Below are 17236 nucleotides of genomic sequence, written 5' to 3'. Positions count from 1 at the left end.
ATCATTACTAGCTCCTGTGGGAGAAAAAATACGTTAATTAAGAAATATTTAACTTTGTATCCAACCTACAAAATGTTCTGTGCCCTGACTTTTGACCAAGAGATGACAATCCTGAAATAATTGTGACTGAAACAATTGTGTGCTTTAATGACATCTGAGCAGTCATGTGTTTATATAAATTTCTAAAATTTAGTAACTGAAGCAAAACTAACATGAGAAGTTCTTAAAATGTATATGACATCTAAAATTGATAAGATTCCATTAATTTGTATATTTTTCTCTAGTCTATATTGTGGCACTATTTTAACACACACACAGATCCAAAATACATTAATTTAAGCGAAAGACTTATGTTTACAGAAAAAATTAGCAATATCTGAAAACTCTAGAAAATTTTGAACAATGGTTGTTCTCTTTAGAGTTTCTTTTGCATAGCTGCTAAATGCATAACAACCCAAATTAATGTAAACCAATCATTATTTAGTTCACAACAATCAGAAAACGAAATTCTATTCTGGTTCAAGATACAGTAAGAACATGCTTTATAAAAAGTAGAGGCAGCACACTACATATAACGGCTCAGTACATAAAAAGGTGAGAAATGAATTGCTATTACCATATCTGTCATAAAACAACCATGACAGACAATCTAGTGAAGTTAAAAAACTGAAAATGTTCCTTCTAAATCAGACTGTAGACTTGCTTCAGCTTAAAATTGTGAGGATAGTTAAATCAACTTAAGTCAGTGCTGAGATTATTTTTTAATACATTATTTGTATTCTGACTGAATACTTCTAGTACATTCCTGTTCCTTATACTTGTAACTCATTCTCATAGAACTCTTTTTCATATTTATGTATTGAATAAAGTAGAAAAGTTCTGTACCTATGTTACGAAACACAGAGAATCACTTCCAGAATTGAAATTGCATTAATATGTGAAATTATTTGATTTTGTTGTTTATTGACTGAATTAATCATGGAAGGCACTTTGTGAGACAGATTTTACTCAGACTTTAATTATTCTTCATGCTAATCCTCAATTAATTTTCTGAATTAATTAAACTATTCAATAAGTGACACATAATTTGATAAAGAATTAAGATTTGTATAAAAAAAGGCATAGAGAAAATCTGACAATATCTTCAGAATCACCTTTGTAATCTCGATCTAACACTCAAATCACAACTTCTTCCTTTTTTGTATGATTTTGTATTTTAGCTACAGATCCAATTTTTCTTACTGCACTTCTTAATACACTTATTTTACAAATAACTATGAAGTAATGAAAAAACATGGATGAATCCATGTGAAAAATTTCTTTTATGGCACAAGTCATGGAAGAGAGGGAGCAGAACTGTTACTCACTGTGAAAATGAAAATATAAATATTTTATAAATAATACGGGGAAGTTGATAAATATAAGACTTCTGAAACCTTTTTATCAATGCAGAATACACATGTACAAACAAAAATTGACCATCATTTTAATGCACATAGATTTAAAGTCTGTGTTCTGTTATCTCTGCAGTTCATCTCTGACTACAATGGAGAAGACCACTACTTTACGCGAATCGGTCCAGGAGGTCTCATCAACTTGGACAAAATCTACCGCACACAGGCAGTTATGGATCGAATTGCCTCATTCCATCAACATTATCATGCTCGCAACCGTGAATCAGTGCCGAACTTGCTCAGGGACCACCTCAGGTGAAACATCCTCTTATGACTCTAACGAACATTGTATGAGGGGCAGTGAAATGAAAAACAAATACCTGCCACGATGGGATCACGAATTGCTTCCATTCAAAAGCTATCACCCCATCTACTAAGATACTTATCCCACTGGGAAATGAGATGATCGAAACCTGTTTTGTAGAAAATGGTTGGCGACTGGCAGATCCTAAACCACACCCACTGTTGCACTTCCCCATCTAGCTAAAACCGATGTTCATGCCTGTCTTTCTTCTGGTCGCCAAAGATGTGAAACTCACATGGTGAAAGGGGATGTTGCAGTGTTTCCCAACCAAATCGCTGAAGTGTAGCCTTTGCCCAAGTGGCAGTTTGGGGCAGGTGTTATTGTGCAACAGTATAATTCCGTCCAAAAACATTCCTGGGCATTTTGAATTTATGGAGTGTTGCAGTTTCTGTAAAGTGTTTTCATAGCAGTACACATTGCTTGTGGTTCCACGCTCAAGGAGGGACTCAACGAGCAGACGATCCCTGCAGTCAAAGCAGAAGGTCATCATGACCTTACATGGCCCCAGCATTTTAAGCAAAAGAGCGAATGGCAAAGCCTGCAGTGAAAACATGCCACATCTCCCCTGCAAAAGAAATCCAAAGCTGTACACACAAGTGCCGGTAAGGTGATGATGACCTTCTTCTTCGACATAGGGGCCATCTGCTCATCGAGTTCCTCGTGTATGGAGCCATAATCAATGCGCAGCGCTGTGAAGACGCTTTGTAGAAACTGTGATGTGCCATAAAGTCAAAACACCCAGGAATGCGTCAGAGAGAATCATCACGTTGCATGATAATGCCCGCCCCTGCACTGTAAATTGGATCGATGCTACACTTCAGTAATTTCGATGCCAAACACTGCAACATCCTCTGTACAGCCTAGATCGTTCACTACGTTATTACATCTTTGGCGACCTGAAGTAAGACATGTGTGGACGTCAGTTTCAGTGTGATGAGAAAGTGCAAGAGTGTATACAGTTGTTTATCCATCAGCGGCTGACAGCGTTCTATGAAACTGGAATTGATCATATCGTCTCCCAGGAGGATAATGGTCTTAACCTTTGTGGCGATTACATTTGAATGGAACCATTCCACAGTCCCAGTGTAGTGGCTGTTTAGTTTTCATTGTAATACCCCTTACAACTAAAGTTGTGCTTCCATAAAATTCTCAAGAAAATAAAATAAATGTATCTGCAAAAGCTTCAATTATCTTTGAGTAAAACATTCATAGACTATGCAACATGGAAGGTAACAGCACCTGTTTTGAAATGTCTCTCTCTACATTAGGAGAAGTGGCATAAACAAGTGACAGATATTCTAAATGTAACTCATTGCTCGTCCGACACAGGCTGCCAAGAGAAGAATGAGCTGATTTTATGGTAGGAACATTGACTCAAAACTGTGCAAAAGAGTTTATATGCTCTTCAGTATTCTAACGAAAGTTAGAACAGATATTATTTTTAAGGTGACTTTAACATTTACCAGATTAAGTTACATCAGAAGTATCTCATTACAAATATTGAATCATATTAATTCAGCTGCCATTGATGTGTACATCAAATCATTGCTGGGAGGTATATAATATGGAAAGGTTTGTTTTCACGAACTTCTGAGATGTGAAGAAGTTTCACCCAAAATAGATAAAACTTGTACTATATATTTAAAACTCTGGTCATAATATAGACATGAACAATGGCAATAGCGATTATGATTTGAAACTAAATTCACGAACTGTTTTGGGTCAATAATTGTCATTTACTATTAGAAAGTACTTTGAGAATTCACATCATTATTGTAATACAAAATTGTTTCACCCGGACCAACATTTCAAACTACTAAGAACATGTTTCTTCTTACAGCATTCATACATCCAGTATTGAACGCTCTTATTTATTGGATGAATCTGAGGACCATGATTATGATCTTGATCTCGACACATACCAGCCAGTCCAGCCTTTAAGCAATGACCATGGCGTCAGCTTCTTTCCCATATCTGCTCCACACAGCAGAATTGATCACCACGTTTTACAGGCAAGTGTTTAGGTTGGAACATTTTCATTGTAGTTCTACACAGCATTAGCATATTTTATCCATCATTAACCCTGGTATTATTATTTAACATATTCAGGTATCAAATGGAGAGACTAATCTATTATTATGTGACAAGTCACAAGTTCCACTGCCATAAGAAAAATAAGAAATTAGATAACTGTTATGTAGTATAAATTAATCAAAATAATTTCTGTGTATTACATGACTGTAGCTCCTGGTAAATGATTCTTCCAATATATTTGCTTCCTTGAGATGAAATATTGTATATATCACACAGTTATCTCATGACTTTTGCCAGTAACACAAAAAAACAAAAACTATACAAATTTTTTCAAGACAAAATTAATGGTAATCCAAAACACATTTTCATAATGATGTATCACACATGTTATTTCCATTTCCTAATTACAACAAAGCATCATTGACTACAAAAGCTCTTTTAATCTGATAAATTCAATAAGTTGACATCTGCCATATAATTATAATGTACATTAAAACATAGTTGCTCATATTGCAGTAGCTTTAAGAACATCATAGAAATGTGAAAGAATTGCAAACTCTCAGAATCATGGAATCCTTCATTATTAAGAGAAAAATCTAAGGAGCTAGAAAACGTTCCATGGGTTTCTTAGATTATAAAGACATACAGAGTAACTACAATCTACAGTTATTAGCAACCTACCAATGCAGTACATTGTTCTGTTTTCTCCTGTTTCTTCATATCTCACCATAATAGAACTCTTGCCTCAGAAAACTTGATGTTTTGTCCAATTTTGCATAATTTTGGTGCCCATAGGCTCTTTACCTGTCAACAATCAACACTATGTTTTCCTACAAAAAATCACCATTTATGAAGTACAGAAACATAATCATTTACCAAGCTCTCTCGCAGCTCATAAGAAAAATCTGTGAACTCACACTAGCTAGTACAGATAATAAATTTGGTGGATCATGATTTGCCATCGCCAACCAGCCACTGTTAACAAACAACTCTTATACTGTCTACCCAGACCACTGCCAGGCACCTGGACATTCGAGATTCCTACATGCATTCTACTCTTGCCTCTTGCCTTCTGTTTGTAGTGGATTATCATAATCTATAACCAGTTTGCTCCTTGAGATGAATCCAGGACCCTTCTAGACATACACAACTCTCATATACGAGTCTTAAGGCTTTATAAAAAGTCGTTCAATCCTTTGTTTGCCATGACACCATGAACAACATGCATTAAGTGTTATGCTGGTCTTAGCGTCAATAGGGTGGTTTACTTACCGATGCCCTAAACTTTGATATAACATTTAGTTCAAATGGCTCTGAGCACTATGGGACTTAACATCTGAGGTCATCAGTCCCCTAGAACTTAGATCTACCTCAATATAATCTGCGAAGAAACATACAGCGACCTAGAGCATCCAGAGATGCACATGCACCAGATATGACAAACAAGCCACAAACATCATAGAAATTGTACACATGACTGCATTCTGTGTGACTGAGATGACATAACAAGTACTAGCCAACATTTGACAGTAAGCCATACTTTATCAGCATAATTGTTTACGGCTAGACCATGGGCCCTCAACACATGTCATTGGGCAGTTTACATCACTGGATCAATGATGAACCATGAATACCTCAATTTGGGACAAACTGTAGCCTTAAGAGTCATTTGGCATGGGGAGCAGCATATCGATGACTATAGTGAAAAAATAAGCCTCATTGCATGAAAGCACTCACCAATTCACCGCTGATTCACAGCAGATATGCCATTCAAGACCACATAATCACTAATATTCAACACATGATCGCTGCACCTCATAAGGGACAGGAGTTGCCTGAGTTACACAGATGCCATCACTGGACACTCAAAGAATGGAGGACGCTGCATGGGCTGTTAAGTTATTGTTCATGTTGGTACTCACAAATTTCCTGCACCATCCTGTTAATTAATCTAATATCAGTGCCTAAAATGTCATTTTCTATATTTTAGTGTAGAGTTGTGAGCATTGCACGTCAATATTTTAATGTATAACTTTTGTTTGCGTTTTACCATCCCAGTACCTGCTATGTCAATTGTTACAAGTAATTTACACTTTCACATAATCATAAGGCGACATTTAAATGGTAACAATATACTTTGCAGAGATTTGTGTACGTATTTTTCACTACAGTAATGTCTTGCTGTATTTCAAGTATGTTAGTTTCAACTGTGTTAGCATTTCATTATACTATGATATTTTTTCACTAATCTGATGTGTCAATTGATACAAGATATTTGTGCTTTTTATGTGAGTTTGTGGTAACAATAACAGGTCACAATTTGTTATGACAGGTCACAATGTAATATATCATAGAACTTTCTTAATTTACTATGTTAATGTCTGCTATCTTAAACTCTTACTACCTCTGTTAGGTTTTACTATGTTTTTGTCTCATTATTTTACCTGAGTTTTCATTATACTTGTGCCTTACTATGTTAGTTCCTACTTTTATACTGACCCACAAAGCTATTTTTGATTCCACTGTGTCAGTGTCTTATTACTCTATATTAGTTTTTGTTACACCAGTGTCTTACTAAGCAACACCAAGTTTCACTCTAATAGTGTTTTGCAGTGGTATGTTCGTTTTCTATATGTTAGTGAATTACTGTACAGTGTGAGCTTGCACTACACTAGTGTCTTATAGCACTACATTATTTTTTGCTATACTACTTCCCAATTGCATTATATTACTTTTCACTATGTTAGCCATTACTATGCTGCTGTTTCACTATACTATGTTAGTTTTCACTACACTGTTATGTTGGTGTGCAACTTTTTTCGATTATGCTAGTGCCTTATTACCTGATTTTCATTTTTGCAGTGCAAGTGTCTTACAGTGCTATGTTGTTTTTGTATGTGCTTCTGTCTTTCTACACTATGGGTTTTCACAGTGCAAGAGTCTTACTAAGCCGTAACAGTTTTTACATGCTAATGTCTTATTGCACTATGTAAGCTTTAACTGTACTTTCATATTATGATATCTAAGTTTACATTATATTAATGTTTGATATATCTTATTATGTTACTTTAGTATTTACTATACAGTGTCTTACTAAGCTATGTTTAATTTCACAATTCTGGCTTCACTCAGTCCTCTGTTAGTTTTCTGTATAATAGTACCTTATTGTGCTGTATCAGTTTTCTCTATGCTATTGTCTTATTCTGTGTTAACACTTACAACACTATGTTAATTTCTTGCTACACTATGTTAAGTTTCACTATGCTAGTAGCTTGAAATTTAGGTATGTTTTTATGATTACAGCTCCTTTCTGTGCTATTCCAGTTATCACTACCCTGCTGTCTCACTACTCTACATTAGTTTTTATAATACCAGTGGCTTAATATTCCATGATAGTTTTTACTATGCTAGTGTCTCACTGTCTTGTATTAGATTTTTCTGTGCTATTTTCTTACTGTGCTATGTTAAGTTCTGCTATGCACTATGTTTATACACTATGTTAGCTTTTACTTCCCAGATGCCTTATTAAGCTATGTTCATTTTATGATGCTAATGTTTTCCTGTCCTTTCGCTGTTTTAGCACATTACTGTATATATTACTTCTCACTGTACTATTCTTGTACTGTGTTACAGTAACTGTCTCTGTGATGCTGTACTATGTTAGTTTCCACTAAGCTGTTGTCTTACTGTGTCACGTTCATTTTCATTATGGTAGTGTCCTGCTCTGATATGTTAGCTTTTAGTGTACTAACATCTTAATACAATACGCTATTTTACATACCTTAAATTCTTACTGCACCATGGTATGTTCCTCTATGCTACTGTCATAATATGCTATATCATTTCCTGTGTCATGCAGCACTGTGCTACTTTTCATTAAACTGGTTGCTTCTGCACTATGCCAGTGTTCACTATACTGTTATCTTACTGTGCTATGTTAGCTTTCATAATTTTAGTATCTTGTGACACTACATTGGTGTTAGTGAAAACCAATGTAGTGTACTGTTTGATTAATCTGTCAGTTTTGTTCGTGCTGTACTGCACTATGTATCTTACTACATTGTATTAGTGTTATATTGCACTTGTTTGTTTTCAGTGTTTAGTGTCTTATTTCATAATTTTTCCTTTTTTGTGTTTACTGTTCTTACTGTGTTATGTTGATTCTAGTTTGCTAGTGTCTTAATGTGATACATTGATTTTCACAATGCTAATGTCTTCACACTTGTGTTACACGTTAATATCCTAGTGTTCTCCTACGAAATGTTGATTTTCATAACGCTACTGTCTTACTGCACTGAGCCATTTTGCACAATGTTGGTATGTTACTGTTGTGTCACATTAGTTTCCAAAGAGCTGTCCACATTCTTATTCATCTTTTTGTTAGCAATGAATGGTCATGACCTATTATGTAAAACACTTTCGACTACTGCTTACACACTTTTAATGTGACTGTTAAGTTACTATAACCAGTACCAATTAGCGTAGCTTTATCTTTTTCTTTTTTTCATTTTGCTCTTACATTCATCTTGATTATAGACTGATATTAGCAGGGAACATTTCTCATGCATTTCCAGTGAATTATATAGATTAGAGATTATATTAGATTAATACTAGTTCCATGGATCATGAATATGATATTTCGTAATGATGTGGAACGAGTCAAATTTTCCAATGTATGACATAATTAAGTTAATTTAACAACATGCTTAAGTTAATATAACAACTTTTTTTATTTTTTGTGTTTTTTGTTTTTTTATTTTTTATAATTTTTTGTTTGTTTTTTCTTTTTTCTGAAGTTATATCTAAAAATTCCTCTATGGAGTAGAAGGAGTTGTCATTCAGAAATTCTTTTAATTTCTTCTTAAATACTTGTATGTTATCTGTCAGACTTTTGATACTATTTGGTAAGTGACCAAAGACTTTAGTGCCAGTATAATTCACCCCTTTCTGTGCCAAAGTTAGATTTAATCTGGAATAGTGAAGATTATCCTTTCTCCTAGTATTGTAGTTATGCACACTGCTATTACTTTTGAATTGGGTTTGGTTGTTAATAACGAATTTCATAAGAGAGTATATATACTGAGAAGCTACTGTGAATATCCCTAGATCGTTAAATAAATGTCTGCAGGATGATCTTGGGTGGACTCCAGCTATTATTCTGATTACACGCTTTTGTGCAATAAATACTTTATCCCTCAGTGATGAATTACCCCAAAATATGATGCCATATGAAAGCAATGAGTGAAAATAGGCGTAGTAAGCTAATTTACTAAGATGTTTATCACCAAAATTTGCAATGACCCTTATTGCATAAGTAGCTGAACTCAAACGTTTCAGCAGATCATCAATGTGTTTCTTCCAATTTAATCTCATTTCATCAATGGACACACCTAAAAATTTGGAATATTCTACCTTAGCTATATGCTTCTGATTAAGGTCTATATTTATTAATGGCGCCATACCATTCACTGTACGGAACTGTATGTACTGTGTCTTATCAAAATTCAGTGAGTCCGTTTACAAGGAACCACTTAGTAATTTTCTGAAAGATAGTATTGACAATTTCATCAGTTAATTCTTGTTTGTCAGGTATGATTCCTATACTTGTATCACCAGCAAAGAGAACTAACTTTGCCTCTTCATGAATATAGAATGGTAAGTCATTAATATATATTAAGAACAACAAAGGACCCAAGACTGACCCTTGTGGAACCCCATTCTTGATAGTTCCCCAGTTTGAGGAATGTGCTGATCTTTGCATATTATGAGAACTGCTTATTTCAACTTTCTGCACTCTTCCAGTTAGCTACGAATTAAACCATTTGTGCACTGTCCCACTCATGCCACAATACTTGAGCTTGTCTAGAAGAATTTCATGATTTACACAATCAAAAGCCTTTGAGAGATCACAAAAAATCCCAATGGGTGGTGTTCGGTTATTCAGATCATTCAAAATTTGATTGGTGAAAGCATATATGGCATTTTCTGTTGAAAAACCTTTCTGGAAACCAAACTGACATTTTGTTAGTACTTCATTCTTACAAATATGTGAAGCTACTCTTGAATACATTACTTTCTCAAAGATTTTGGATAAAGTTGTTAGAAGGGAGATTTGACGGTAATTGTTGACATCAGATCTATCCCCCTTTTTATGCAAAGGTATAACAATAGCATATTTCAGTCTATCAGGGAAAATGCCCTGTTCCAGAGAGCTATTACACAGGTGGCTGAGAATCTTACTTATCTGTTGAGAACAATCTTTTAGTATTTTGCTGGAAATGCCATCAACTCCATGTGAGTTTTTGCTTTTAAGCAAGTTTATTATTTCCATTAACAGCCTAGCATCTTCTAATGAACACCTGGATCCTACTACATCCACAACATTTAGAAAATGATTATTAAAAATATTTTCAACTTCTGACTTTTTGTTCGTAAAGTTTTCATTCAATTTGATGGTAATACTGTCTTCCTGTGCCCTTGGTTGACCTGTTTCTCTTTTAATAATATTCCAAATTGTTTTAATTTTATTATCAGAGTTGCTGATTTCAGACATGATACACATACTTCTGGATTTTTTAATAACTTTTCTTAATATAATACAGTAGTTTTTATAATGTTTGATAGTTTCTGGGTCACTACTCTTTCTTGCTGTCAGATACATTTCCCTTTTCCGGTTACAAGATATTTTTATACCCTTTATAAGCCATGGTTTGTTACAGGGTTTCTTACGAGTATATTTAACTATTTTCTTGGGGAAGCAGTTTTCAAATACATTTACAAAAATGTTATGAAATAAATTATATTTTAAATTGGCATCAGGTTCACGGTACACCTCATCCCAGTCTAACTGCTGTAGGCTTTCCCTGAAATTTGCAATTGTTAAATCATTCTCAACAGGCTGAGCATTTATCTGGTTAAACTTATCTTGGTCTATAAAGAAGTTATCTATCAGTGAGCTGCTATCCTTTACCACCCGAGTAGGAAAATCAATAACGGGTGTCAAATTGAAAGAACCGAGTAATACTTCAAGGTCATTTTTCCTATTACCCTCTTTCAGAGAATCTACATTGAAGGCCCCTACAGATAATAATTTGCTTCCCCTGTCTGACAGATAGCACAACAAGGAGTCCAAATTTTTCAGAAATAGATGAAAATTTCCTGATGGGGACCTATATACAGTTACAATTATAAATGTGCCTTTATTTAATTTAAGCTCGCAGGCACATGCTTCTATATGTTTCTCTACACAAAACTTTTTTGTTTCTATACTTTTTGCACAATAATAACTTTTGACATATATGGCAACTCCTCCTTTCTCCATATTTTCTCTCATTAAATGTGCAGAGAGCTTATATCCACTTACATTTACCTTATCCATATCAGTAACAATGTGATGCTCAGACAGGCATAGTATATCTATTTCATCTTCAGCTTCTAAATCTTCTAAACAAACCAGAAGCTCATCTATTTTATTCTTTAAACTCCCAATATTTTGATGAAATATACTTACATTATTTTTAATTATACTTTTATGAGAACCTTTCCTTATTCTAACATTTGCAGTACTCTCCTGTCTGAGTTTGTCATTGTGCTTAGGCCTAGTTCCTATACCAGTGGTCACATGGTGTTCAGAGAGGCAGATTATGTCAACTGGGTTGGGTGACTTTAATTCATCAATGCAATTACCTAGGACTGAGATACAACTTGGTGGAGATAAAATTTCTGGTGATTGGTGAAAATTTATAATTGACAGCTGTGATTGGTGATCCAATGTGCTAGAATTGTGCTATTTAATTTCCTTCCTAAACTGAAGATTTGATTCAATCCTGACCTCTCGTAGAACTTGACATCTTTCTGTCTTACCTAACCTAAAAAAGGTGCTGCTCCAACACCTGTAACCACTGGTATTTCACCATTCATGGCAGTGCCTTCCCCCTTTAAATTTCCTGCTATTAGCCCAGCCAGTTTCCCCTTCCCTTTCCTGTTGAGATGTAGGCGGTGCCTGGTATAGTCCCACCTACTGAGAGAATCAACAGGAACCACACCAATATGAGCCCCCGCACCCGACCCAAGCAGCCGTTCCAACTCCAAATTAACTCTCCCAACAGAAGAGTTCAAATGAGGCCGGTCATGGCGTCTCAGGACAGATACAAATTCAACATTGGTGTGTCTCGATGCCGACGCAATCTTTACCAGGTCACACTCTATACTGTACCCAAGATCTCTGTTGATGCTGTTCCCTGGCCCTCCCACAATAACCACGGTGTTTCCCTGGTAAATCCTTTACAGAGTGAACCTAAATCCTCCGTCACCTGATCCAGACTAGCACTTGGTTTGAAAAAATTTGTGACCTGGTATTCTGGTCCTAATTCCTCCTGCAGAAGTTGGCCTACACCTCTGGGATGAGAACTGCCTAACAACAAAACTTTCTTCCTTTTCGATGACTTTCCTACATTCTTTTTAAATCTCCTGTTGAAAGTTTGTTGTGTCCTGTCCACACCTACCTCTGCTTGAGGCTCATCAGTTTCTAACTGAAGCAACAGGTCAAACTTATTTTTGACATTCACCACAAAACTGTCAGACTTAGTTCTAGGCCTGTCCCTTCTGTTACCTGTTGCCACTTCCCACCTCTCTTTGCCCTTCTCCCTCCGTAACCTGTCCAGATCTTCCCTAGCCTGATCTAGCTCAGCCTGAAGGGCAGCAATTTTCCCCTCCTGTTCCACTATCTTTCTATCTCTGCTGCAAATCCTACATAACCACTGATGAGCCTGATCCACTTCCCCGACACCCACGCCACTGCAGTCCCCCCAGTGAAAAAAAACTACTGCATCCATCACACCAAACCCCGGAACTAACAATTCTACGGCAAGTCAGGCACTTCTCACTCATGGCAAAAATAATACTTTAGCTAGAATAAATCAATTAAATTACCGAAAATCAAAAAAGACGTTACAAGAATTAAGCCTATTCACAAATGTATATAAGCAAGTTTCTGATTTAAAATTCCGCTGTTTTTCTGAGATCTGTATTAAAACAATTAAGTTATACGCTATTTATTATATATTTCACTCGATGAAATGAAAAAAAGGACAATTAAACGAGATACTTTAAGTTTGATTCTCCAAAAACGTCACGAGAATTAGGTCTATAAACAAATGTATATAAGCAAGTTTCTGATATAAAGTTACGCTGTTTTTCTGAAATCTGTATTAAAACAATGAAGTTATACGCTATTTACGGTAGTTTACTTATTTGTTACCGAGAAACTAGTTAAATTACCGTGAAACAAGAAACAAACACGTTTACAAAATTTAAGCCTAAGCGCGACTTCGCGAAGTTACGATCTTTTCGTGTTTTCTGAAAAAATACGCAAAGAAAAGTCAAACCTTTAACGGCAAGACTAACGATACACTAATGCACGTATTTAATTTGTTGTCGGCGTTAAACTAAATTATATTCCTGTCTAAATCACTTAACTTTCTGGAAATAGTTTCTGGCGTCACTTACTCGGCGGCCATCTTGGAACAGCTTCAGCTTCAGCTCTAAATGTGAAATCAGATGTCTTGCAGCATACTAACTAAGATATACAACAAATGGCATAATATGTTTAAATAATAGGCAAAACTATTTGAAGTGGCATTTCACAAGGAAAAATAACAATAAGTTAACACAAACATTAATTAACATGGTAAGATCATTTCTTAACATAAACTCATGGCTATTCGAACTTTGGATTGCCATGTATAAACTTTATATTTGTTGCACAAGAACATGTTGCTAACTCATCAATACAGTCATAGACTGGCGTTTCCTGAAATCAGTTCTGTGCTCGTGATGACACCTCATTTTGCCAAAATGAATTTGTCGCTCTTCTCGACTTATTACAGACGATACTAAGACTTATATGTAACTGTTGTATCCATAAGTGGGTAATGTCCTCTTCTAGTGACCTAAGACATGTTCCTCCTTTCTCTCACTATAGTATGCCCAACCATAACATTTTGTTTGTGGAAGTTTCCATCAGAGACATAACCCATTCTATTTCTTTCCTTTTACTGCAACAACCTTCTCACTGCCATTTTTTTCCATAATTCTGTTGTTTTACTGTTCTTTCTCCACTTTATAACATCCCATGTTACATTTGTAATGAAGTGGTTTTTTGTTTTGCTCCAGTTTCTGGATTCTATAGCTTTCAACACAGACATCGAGTCAGCCAAGAACTTTCTCTTTTCATTATTACAGGAATTGTTCTAACAAGTGTCTGTGCCTCCTTTATAGTAATGCTTACACTCACAAATACGGGAAGTTCTCGAGAAATCTGGAACAATTTGCTAAGAAAGATAAATTGACACCAAATGACATGTCGTGCATGACTGTCAACTCCCGTTTTTAATACGTTTGTGTAATTCGGAAACCATCTGCCACATATTAAGAAGTGCTTCATAAAGTTTAAATGTAACAGAGGTACCTTGATGATCCACAGATTTCATTATACGATTCTATACTCGAAATGTTGGTACAGAATAACATTGTAATATTCTATAACAGAGCTTAAAAGCATTATTGAATTTGCCACGGCACACAACCGTAACATGACGATAGTAGTTGTATGGTAATTCTTCCGCGCCTTAATAGCAACAACTGCCTGTACTTTTAGATTAGCTAGGTAGTCCATGGTCTATAAGTGGGAAAGGAAACATTTATCAGATGGCCACCGCCTTCTTAGGATCAATTTTTTTTGTAATGCCTATATTAACAATCTTGTCCTAATCATCTAGATATTGAAGCTCTTTTGTCTTTGGTTTAACAATAACACATGTTTTTGAGTGGGGTCCGCCTCTTTAGGACAAAAAACAAAATTGTGTTTTGCTAAAGGCGGACCCCACTCAAAAACATATGTTAATGTTGTCCTAGGTTTACCCTTCATTTCTCCGTGATATGTTATAATACGTCTACATAGAAATACATCCAACTTTCCTAGGCAGGCCTCGCTGATGTAGTAACAAAAAATGCTGCTGTATTCTAATCCAGAGGGGATGTTTCTCTGTGTATAACAAGCAAGGGATGTGCTTCCAGCCATACTGTTGATGAAGATTGGGTAACAGTAACTCTCGTTTCTCAGTCTAAGTTAATCGATTATGCTCTTGTTTTTAGCCTAATTCTGATTGGACCAAAGTTATACATGACTCTGCATTTCATAATTACTATCCACAGAAGATGTTACAACACATTTCTGCCCCATGCCTTGCATGGTCATCTGCGACAGTGTAACAACCCTCTAGAAATGGCATCCCAATGGATAACGAAGATTGGTTTATATTCATTTTGACAGTGTACTGAACCATAGCTTTTCACATTACATCATCAGTTCTGACAAAAACTGAGTACTCATTTACCATATACATATTCTGACATTTAATTACGTGTAGCTTTACAAAATGAATCAATTTATTTTGTGCAAGCAGAATCCCGCTAGAGGTACTTTTTTAGTACAAAACTTAACATAATATATTTCTGAAACAATTAAAGCAGAAAAATTCCTATTAAAATTTTAATTATATTATCATTTTAATACCATCATTTCCACAGATTCCTGTTTATGTGATTAACTTTAAACATCAGTTGTTTTCGAAGTATCAATCAAATATAGAATAATAATAATTTGATTACCAACAGCGTGCTTTTATAAGTGTAATGAAATTGTATAAAACACTCTTCTGGAGGCTTATAGGGAGAGGGTAGAGGCTGCAACCCACTGATGTAGCCGAGCTTCGGCATACTTGTTGAGGGAGGGAGGGGGGCACCTGAAGTAAGTTCTATTTTTAAAAAGATCAAGGTCCCAATTAATGATGCAGGATCTGTTTCAGACCAGGTGGAATGTTTAGCACACTCAAATCTGAGGGAAATTTTATGTACATACTTATCAGGCTGGCAACATAATAGTTCCCGAGAATTTATTGCACGGCACAACACAACAATTTTAGTATTAAATGACCTGTTTCTGCCGACATCGGCCATCTTCAGATGAAGCCGGTAATGGCCGAAAACGGTAATTTAATACTGAAATTGTTGTGATTGTGTAGGGAAATACGTTATTTTCAGAACAAGCAATCAGTTGAGTCTCCTTTATGAATAAAATGTCGTCTTTTCCAACAAGTGATAGGAGGTCTGCCATTGGATCAAGGTGAACTTCAGTGCACGTGGGTTCGAATCACGCACTCTACAATATTTCTATACTCCTGAGCAAGAGAATGGAAACTGCTGAGAAGCTTCTATACTGCGATTTTCAATTAAATACAATTGTGAACGAAGAACGAAAGCTTACAGAACGAATTTTACTGTGCAGCAGAATGTGCACTGATTTGAAACTTCCTGGCTGATTGACTCTGTGTGGCAGACTGCGACTCGATCGTGGGGCCTTCTCCTTTAGCGAGCAACTGCTCTACCGACCGAAATGTCCAAACACGACTGACGGCCCGCCCCAGTGTGCGATGCTGGCGGAAGCAAAGTCGTGAGGGAGGGTCGACGGTCGTGCTTGGACAGTTCATTTGGTAGAGCACTTGCCAGCTAAAGGCGAAGGCCCCACGTTCGAGTCGCGGTCCGGTACACACTTTGCCAGGAACTTTCAAGCTTCAGAGAACTAAAGTGCTTAACGTGTTGTGTTGGGGAGGCGCGGTGTGGTGTGCCGCTGCTAATAAAGTTCCACTCACCTCTCGGTGAATCTCTTCCCACACGCACACCTCCTTGAAGTTACTGAAATGCAGTTCTCAGCCGGAAAATAGCTACAGAAAGAAAATAGCTGTACGCATCGTAACCACAAATTGCACTAAAAACTGTTTTGTCATTGAAAGGACTGTTAAAAATATTTATGTGCGTAAAATTTCGCTGTATTACACTAAGCTTGCATACGCCAGTTACTACGAAGCCTTACTCCAAGCTGTGCAAAGTCTGAAAAGTCTACACACACATATCATTCATAACGATAGCCACTTTATAGTAATTATTTGTTATCCTTCCCAGAAAGTTTACAAACAGATTGCTTCTCTTAGAACAGCTCGCTCAAATGCTGCTATAATCAGTCTCACGTAACGAAATGTTCACGTTCGCGAGTAAGCATCACTCCACGCGAAATTTAGTTATTTAAAATGCCACCAAAAGTTACGAGTTTCACACCGTCCATTTCATCGAATTCTCTTCCAAGCTTTACGGCACTTTTCAAAGATTATGGTGCCAAAATATCACAATATTAATAAATTTCATCGAAGCGGCTATTAATAGGTCTTATCACTATGAGATCCAAGCCCCGACTCAACTCATCTCTCTACACAAAAGAAGTTTTTAATTCCCAAACTACGCACGAATATGCTAATTTTTGATTGGCAGAGAAACATCACAGCCAGCCGAAAAGCTGCATCAAACCTGCTCAGTTCCGCGCATATACACA

The 17236-nt window shown here is 36.1% G+C and overlaps 1 protein-coding gene across 1 annotated transcript in view; it reads left to right on the top strand.

Annotated features, from left to right (window-relative positions):
- Window positions 1–17236, top strand: part of LOC126237096 (1-phosphatidylinositol 4,5-bisphosphate phosphodiesterase epsilon-1-like) — a 428615-nt gene that overhangs the window by 299984 nt on the left and 111395 nt on the right. The window contains exons 8-9 of the mRNA XM_049946900.1: window positions 1531–1709; window positions 3599–3770. Coding sequence (XP_049802857.1) covers window positions 1531–1709; window positions 3599–3770 — 351 coding nt within the window. The remainder of the gene's footprint in view (window positions 1–1530; window positions 1710–3598; window positions 3771–17236) is intronic.

Source organism: Schistocerca nitens, chromosome 2 (assembly GCF_023898315.1).
Source record: "Schistocerca nitens isolate TAMUIC-IGC-003100 chromosome 2, iqSchNite1.1, whole genome shotgun sequence".
NCBI classification, from domain to species: domain Eukaryota; kingdom Metazoa; phylum Arthropoda; class Insecta; order Orthoptera; family Acrididae; genus Schistocerca; species Schistocerca nitens.
This window is presented reverse-complemented; position numbering and strand designations above follow the sequence as displayed.